Source organism: Miscanthus floridulus, chromosome 6 (genome assembly GCF_019320115.1).
Source record: "Miscanthus floridulus cultivar M001 chromosome 6, ASM1932011v1, whole genome shotgun sequence".
NCBI classification, from domain to species: domain Eukaryota; kingdom Viridiplantae; phylum Streptophyta; class Magnoliopsida; order Poales; family Poaceae; genus Miscanthus; species Miscanthus floridulus.
Window position 1 is genome coordinate 16,012,998 of NC_089585.1, and position 7,503 is coordinate 16,020,500.

A 7,503-nucleotide genomic window follows, 5' to 3' on the forward strand; every position below is an offset into this window, starting at 1 on the left:
AGCTCATGCGGCGAGCCGGCAATGATGAGGACCACATCATCACAACTAGTTGGTAGTGCCAACTGGCGGAGATGATGGACTATCACCGCTGGCTGGTAATGCAAACTGGCTGTGATAATTATCACCGCCAATGTTCATATGAACTGGCAGTGATAATATTATCACCGCTGGTTGGTAATACAAACCAACGGCGATAGTTATCACAACTAGTTTTAAAACCAGCTGTGATTGTGCCGACTAGGATGACCAAATTTATAGTAGTGATTTACCTTTTGTATATTAGCATATGCTGCTTAATATGATTGGTTCTAGGTTGTAAAACTCTTTATAAGTTTGTGTGTATATATAGAGGACAATGAAAAAATAAAAGGTGCACATCATGCTAGACGAGCTTATGATTTTTCTAGTGTAGATCAAGTAAGCCTTAGCAAAACTTTTTAATAGGCCAAATCCACCTGCTCATCCTCTTGGGTCTTTAGGTATCGGGCACTCACGTTGCTCACAAAGATCACTTATCACCGGGTCTCACCCTCTAGTACCAATATGGGATTTAGACCCGACTGGGAACAACCTTTAGTCCTAGTTTCTCAACCAGGACTATGGATCAGGGACTAAAGGTCCTGGCCTTTAGTTCTAGGTCACGCAACTGGGACTAAAGAGAACCTTGGAACTAAAAAAAATAATTTAATCCCGGGGACCCTTGCAGTGCGTTGGATTCAATTCTAGGACCTCTTGCCTCGCGCATAGCTTCCTAATCAACTCAGCCAGACAACACATGTGACTAAGTCCTGGATGCTCTCCTTTTGAATTCATCCATAGGGGACCTTTAGTTCCGGGTAGGGGACCTTTAGTCTGGGGTGGTGACACCAACCAGGACAATAGGGCCTCTGGTGCCCTTGAAATTTAGACCCGGGACTAATGCTCACATTAGTCCTGGGCTCTAACACAAGGACTAAAGTGCGAACCGAAAGTCATTTCTCTAGTGACCTAACCTCTGATGGAAAATTCAATCACTAAAAACAAAGGAGTGCAAGGTACTTAAAACATTAGTATCAAATTAACACTTTGGGGTGCAACAATACACATATGTGGACACCAAAATACATAAATATACAGACAAATCTTATGAGCTGTTAATGCAACATTAGACCATGCATACAGCGTATTTCAGTGATTCTAATGCATCCTTACTAGTGAGAATATCTAACTGATCCAAGGCATGATGAATCAAAGGGGTAAAAAAGACTGCACCAAGGATAAACACAGCCACATATGGAGCTTAATTTGTGCATAGTGAAGACATAAAAGCTGAGTTTGTTGTTACTGACTGAAACAACACCATATCTTACTTGACTACATTCCGATCAATCATGGGACTCATTGACAATTAGTGTGTACTTGGATGATACTGATGCTTCTTTCAAATCATCAAGTATTGACTTTGTAGGTTCACTTCGTTTGCCATCAACTGTCAAGAGCACATCTTCGAGACGTATAAGATTGTCCATACCATGAAGACCTTCCAACCTCTTGAAACGCAGTTCAATCCTTTCAAGCTGTGGTGCCGCTTTTCTTGAGAAGTTGAGCAATGGAAGAAGAGGAACAAATATGCGAAGCAGTTTGAGCTTACTGAATTCTCCATCTGGAAAAAAGATCTCTCCTCCTGATGCAGACTTATTTCTTTGGAGAATGGCTCCCAAAGAAGGATCCTGCTTTTCACTGATTGAAAAGGTGAGGGAAAACAGTGAACCTAGATTGCTAAGGACCTTTAAGTTATCTGTTCGGAGAGCTGTTGCCGACAGAGTTAACTTGACAAGTCTATTGAGGTCCTTGATCCACAATGGGAGTTTAAGCAACATGCCAGACAGCTCAAGAGTACTCAAATCTGTTGGATAGGACGACATTGAGTCCAAGGTCTTAAAGAATTCAGATGACTCGTCATCAATTTTAAGAGTTTGAAGAGAATATCCAGTAAGATACTGGATAGAGGACAGCAAATCTTTGAATATATCTTCATTCTTGTGGATCTTGTAAATTGCCAACTTCCTCAGCCCCGTGAAGTAATTGAGATCTGATGCTGCTGTTGTTGATCCCTCCGCGATCTCAACCCCTGACAATATGCGTAAGGCTCTCGTTGTTCCCTTGAATTCTCTAGGAAGTTTTAGGGTTTTCCTTGCTCTTTTATCTCCACCGAGTATGTTCTTTATTCGTTGAAGCTTTCCTACAGTTGCAGGCAACCGTTGAACCTCTGTCTCCCTTATATCTATAGTCTCCAAGTACTTGAGCTTGTGAATATTCTTCGGAAGACATTTTACGTCCGTTCTTCGGAGACACAAATACTTGAGAAGAACCATTTTACTTATGTCTGAAACCTTGTCATGGCTCTCCCTAAAACCTCTGCAGCCTTGGAGATCTAATACTTGAACCATTCTAGTTTTGAGTGATTTGAAGTGCAGTTTGTCCAGGCTCTCAAACACAGTCAGTGACCTGACGTGGGACAGGTTCATGCTATCCACATGCTGAACACGTTTAGAGTCACTGCTGTGGACGGAAAGCCTACGGACCTTGTTGCTATGTGTTGGCATGGACCAGTGGCTACCTACCACAGTAACAAAATCCTCTTCAGCTGCCTTTGAAATTAGGTACTCAAGAACCATGTCATGGACTTTGCAACTCTTCACCCTTCCACTGCTGTTGTGCTCTACAGGCCGTATTAACTTCCTTTCAATGAGCTGATTAAAGCATGTCTCTGCAACAACCTCGACACTCAACCCCTGCTTCTCGCTGACAAAACCCTCCGCTATCCATCTTCTTGTGAGCCTCTTCATGCTGATTTTGCGTCCCTTTGGAAATATGCTTAGATATAGGGAGCAAGTCTTGAGATCATTATCCAAATCATGATAGGAATGATTTATTATCCTCATAAATTCCTCCGAATTATGACATACTTTATTCTTTGGAAACAGAGATTCGCAAACTTTATTCCAATCTTTGTGCCCCCCCTGCTTCTTGTCGGATGCTACAAGACCAGCCATGGTAACTATGGCCAATGGCAAGCCACCACACATTTTCCAAACTCTAGCTGGAACGTGTCTATGATTTAGTTGATCATATCCAGCGCCCTCGCACTCGTCCAGGAACAAGTCTTCGGCTTGTGTGTCATCAAGAATTTTAACTGGATGAATAAGATGAAGCTCTTTATCACTAGGAGAGCAAGTCGTTGCCACAGCTTGAATCCTGGTGGTGACAATTATTCTGCTGCCTTGTTCATTTTCAGGAAAACATTTCTTGATATAAAGCCAACTAGATTCTGACCAGACATCATCAATTAATAGTAAGTACCTACACAAAATATATGACGGATATTAGCATATATTCCATGTATGATGTCTAACTAATGTTTCTTTAGAGCATACTTTTACATGTACCCGCCAATATAATGCATTTTCTTTAGGTACTATTAAATTGGAAACTACTCTCATATTTGAATTAGGCCAGGCTAGTCCATGAAACCATGCTCATGCACTACTACACAAACATTATCACTGCCGGCTCAAAACCATCATCGACATCAGATTCACACTTTGGCATCGAAAGTCGGTGGTGAGCCGGTGATAATCATCTATATCACCGCTGGTTTCAACCGCAGTGAAAATTAATTAATTTTATTTAAAAAGTATCAGAGGCCACCCCGCGCCGCCATCCATTCCCACCACACTTGCCCGCCCACTGACTCGTACCCGCAAGCGGGCCTGCCACGTAGGCGCCGAACCATTATTTATTAATTTTTATAAACAGTTTATAGGATTATTTGTCTCTGAATCTATAAAAAAGGAGCCTTAATCTAGATCTTTCCTGTGTACCACTGCCACGTCGTTATGCGAACGAAAGAGCTCAGTGGTTGTTTTTTTTTCTTAATTTTCGGGACAACTAATCTATATATCTCTTATAATCCTAAACTCTAGTAGAGGTCAGCCTTACATGCAAGTTTTTTCACACCAACAACCCACTAGCGCATACAATTATAACACATATCTATTCATACAAGCTATCCACATTAGCAACCTAAGTCATCCACTAATATATATTTATTTGTCCATGTCAGCACATATAACACACAATTAACTAAAGTTTATTTATAAATCCTATAACAACATGAGGGGTATAATTCTAGTTACAATTTAATGAAGGGAATACTCAGTAGAGCGAAAGATAAAGTAGATCTAGGGTACCTCTTTTTTCTGAGGAAACTCCTCAGCTCTGCTTGTATTTGCTGCACGCCATCCACCCCTCCCTTCCGGGAGAGCAGTGTAATAAGTCGACTCCATATGCTTCCGCTAACTGGAGTCGTCTTCTCCAAGGTGGTGCCATGGTGCTCGCCATTATTCTTTACCCGACTCAGTGTGTTTCCCACCAAGTCCGCTTGATTTCCCTGCAAAGTGCTGCCATCGTCCTCTTCATTTCGGCACGGATGCCTAAGCCGGCTCAATATGCTTCCGATAACTGGAATCTTCCTCTCCATTGAGGAACCCGTGCTGCTATCTTTGCCTTCCTTCACGCCGTTTTCGGCCTGCTGCTTCAGCTGACTCAGTATGTTCCGCCACAGTATCTCAGGGTCGGAGTTCTGAGACACAGTCACCATCGCTCGGCAGTCGAACTGAGGCCCGAATTTCCGGTATATCTCCATCGCGATGGTGGTTTTCCCCATACCACCATACCCGACGACGGACAGTACTCTGAGCTTATTCATCTTCTTGTCAACGATCCAAGACCCAAGATGCTCCACGTCAGGCCCTACTGGCTTCTTGATGCGGACGAGCTCACATGTGAATTCCTGATGGTCAGCAGCGTCCTGTTTCGTCAGGCCAGCTGCCAAGCCGTTTCCCTCTCCGGGCTCCGGGTCGCGGACACCGTACCTGATACGTCGCTTGCCGATATGCTCCGCCCGGTTTTTTAGATCTGTGATCTGGGCGGCGATATTTCGGCGGGTGTACCACGTCCGGATCTCGTCGAGGGTCGTGAGGACGGCGGTGAGCCAGCCGCTGCCCTGGGGATCCGGACGGAGGCTATGGGCGAAGTCGTCGATGCAGTCTTCTATGTCGTAGGTGACGTCGCGGATCTGCTTTATCCAGTCCTCCGTCTGGTCGTCGTGGCTCTTCTTGCACTTGCTTAGGTTGCTGAGGAAGGCCTGCATGCTGGCGAGCTCGTCGGTGATGAACTGGATGTCCCCACGGACGCCACGGATGAGGGTGTACTGCTCAGCGAGGAGGCTCCCAAGCTTGCTCAGGAGCGACTTGAGGATAGCCTCCGACGCGCCCACTGCCAACGCCATGGTCTCCTCGGCCTTTGGCCGTGCCGCCGGCCGGCAAATGTTGCCTTGCCTGTACTTGGTAGCTAGGTCTAGGATGGAGAAGATTAGCAAGGAGTGGGTTCGGTGTAGAAGATGAAGGCGCAGATTTGTGGTGGGTGGGTGGGTGGGTGGGCAGTAGCTTGTCAAGACTTCGGGGTCTTGTGGGTGCTCCGCTGTTTTCAGGACCAATCCAACCGCTGCTCCGTTGTATTTTCATATTTATGTACTCCGCTGTTCCTAAATAAATAGATAAATAGATTTCTGCCTAATATGTTTAGAGCAGTTTTGTTTTCGCGACCGTGCGTTAGCATATATTTCATTAGGAGGAAGTAGAATAAGCAGTAAAGATCAACACTCGGCAGCCAGGCTGGTAATGAGCATTACCACCTAGAGCCACACTCAGTTTGCTTAGTAGGCTATATTACAAATCGAATTTTGCAACTAGGAGGCGAAGCTCGATACAGCTACAGCAGCAGCAGCAGCACGTTTAGCTTCCTGTACCCGGCGAGCGTCCACTCCCTTGCTTCCTCTATGATCTTGGACAGCAGTTGCATCGGCTGCAAGCTTGTTCCCCAAATGTTCTTGCATTTCGCTGTTTCCAGATTGACCAACCGACAAGAAATTAAAGAACAGGGAGTCAAAGCCCGGTCTTGCTATTTTTGGAACTTCCTTCCTTTGAAGAAGCCACCAGGTGAAGATGTTTTCCTGCCGAACTTGGACGACGAGCTCCAGGTTGAACCTCCTTAGCACCGTCGACCACAGCTGTCTACTGAAGACGCACCCAAGAAGAAGGTGGTCTAACGTTTCTGTGTGTTGGTGACATAGCACACATTCATCAGAATCCTGCAAGCTATGTCTTCGGCGCCTATCTGTTGCCCAACATCTTCCATGCATAGCCAGCAAAAGAAGTGCTTCACTTTCGGCGGCACACTGGTCTTCCATAACTGCCTTGCACCAGCTGGCCTCGACGAGCCTACAAACATGGACGAATATGCTGTTGGCCCACAGGATCACCGACTCAGATGAGTGATTCACTCACCAGTTTTACCGAGCACCTGCTAGTGTTGCCGAGCACCCACTAGCCATGCCGACCACGAACGAGCGTTGTCTGTCCCCACATACTATGGCTAGAGGTAGAAGAAGACACACAGTACAAGACGCCAGCGTTGGCCGGAGCCCTATATGGGAGATGGCAAATCTAAACTCATTTTTACTGAGTTGTTGTGGCAGTCTATTTATACAACTCTATCCATCTAGTCCTAGTACAGCTGACATACTGCAACAGTGACTAGATAACACAGCAGGGCTGACTCTGCGCCGGCCTCTATTTGTGGCTACAGTGCTGCAGGTGAACCGTTCGGCGCCTGCACCTGCAGCGGCTGCAGTATCACAGCAGGGGGCTTTTTCAGCGCCGCCTTTCCCTTGCTGTGTGTTCACACAAGGAAGCAGTAGATTATTGTAACAATTCTTCCCATAATCCTACTGCTATCCCTGGTACCCCCTCCATGTCGATCATCTCCTTTAGCTCCGTGAGTCGAAGACGTCCGAGCGGCTTGGTGAGGACGTCCGCGAGTTGCCGACCAGCTTCGACGAACTCGATGACGATCTGCCCTCCATCGACACAGTCCCTGAGAAAGTGGAACTTCACGTCGATGTATTTGCTCCGGTCGTACAGAACCGGATTCTTCGCGAGGGCGATGGCGGGCTGGTTGTCCACCATCAGTGTTGGTGGGTGAGCTTCCGCCATCAGCCCGCCCAGCAGCCGACGCAGCCTCACAACTTGGCACACCGCTGTGGCCGCCGCTACGTACCCTGCCTCGCACGTAGATAGCGCCGCCACCTTCTGTTTCAGCGACAACCATGAAATTGGGGCCGACCCGAGGAAGACGAGCACGCCAGAGGTGCTCCGTCGTCCGTTGATGTCCCCCGCCATGTCTGCATCGCTGAACACAGTAAGCTGCAGCCTACTCCCGCCGGTCTTTGGGAAGATGATCCCTTGATCTACCGTCCCCTTGACGTAGCGCAGTAGCCGCTTCACCGTAGCCTAGTGATCCTCTCTAGGATCCTCCATGAAGCGACTGACGTAGCCCACGGCGAACGCAATGTCTGGCCTCGTGTGGACTAGGTAGCGTAGACCGCCGACGATGCTCCGG

General features: G+C 46.8%; 1 protein-coding gene across 1 annotated transcript; it reads right to left on the reverse strand.

Moving 5' to 3' along the window:
- Positions 1 to 1,039: 1,039 nt before the first annotated feature.
- LOC136457741 (disease resistance protein PIK6-NP-like) lies at positions 1,040 to 5,463 on the reverse strand. Its single transcript, XM_066457754.1, has 2 exons — positions 4,233 to 5,463; positions 1,040 to 3,342 (listed from the first exon to the last, which is right to left on the reverse strand). The coding sequence occupies exons 1-2, from the start codon at positions 5,330 to 5,332 to the stop codon at positions 1,365 to 1,367; spliced, it is 3,078 nt and encodes a 1,025-aa protein (XP_066313851.1). The 5' UTR covers positions 5,333 to 5,463; the 3' UTR covers positions 1,040 to 1,364.
- Between the last annotated feature and the right edge of the window lie 2,040 nt (positions 5,464 to 7,503).

Bases quoted from the DNA above. Each gene is read 5' to 3' on its own strand.
- LOC136457741 (XM_066457754.1), bottom strand. From the start codon at position 5,332: ATGGCGTTGGCAGTGGGCGCGTCGGAGGCTATCCTCAAGTCGCTCCTG. The intron at 3,343-4,232 runs GTACCCTAGATC...TATTTTGTGTAG, and splicing joins AGTTTCCTCAGAAAAAAGAG to GTACTTACTATTAATTGATG.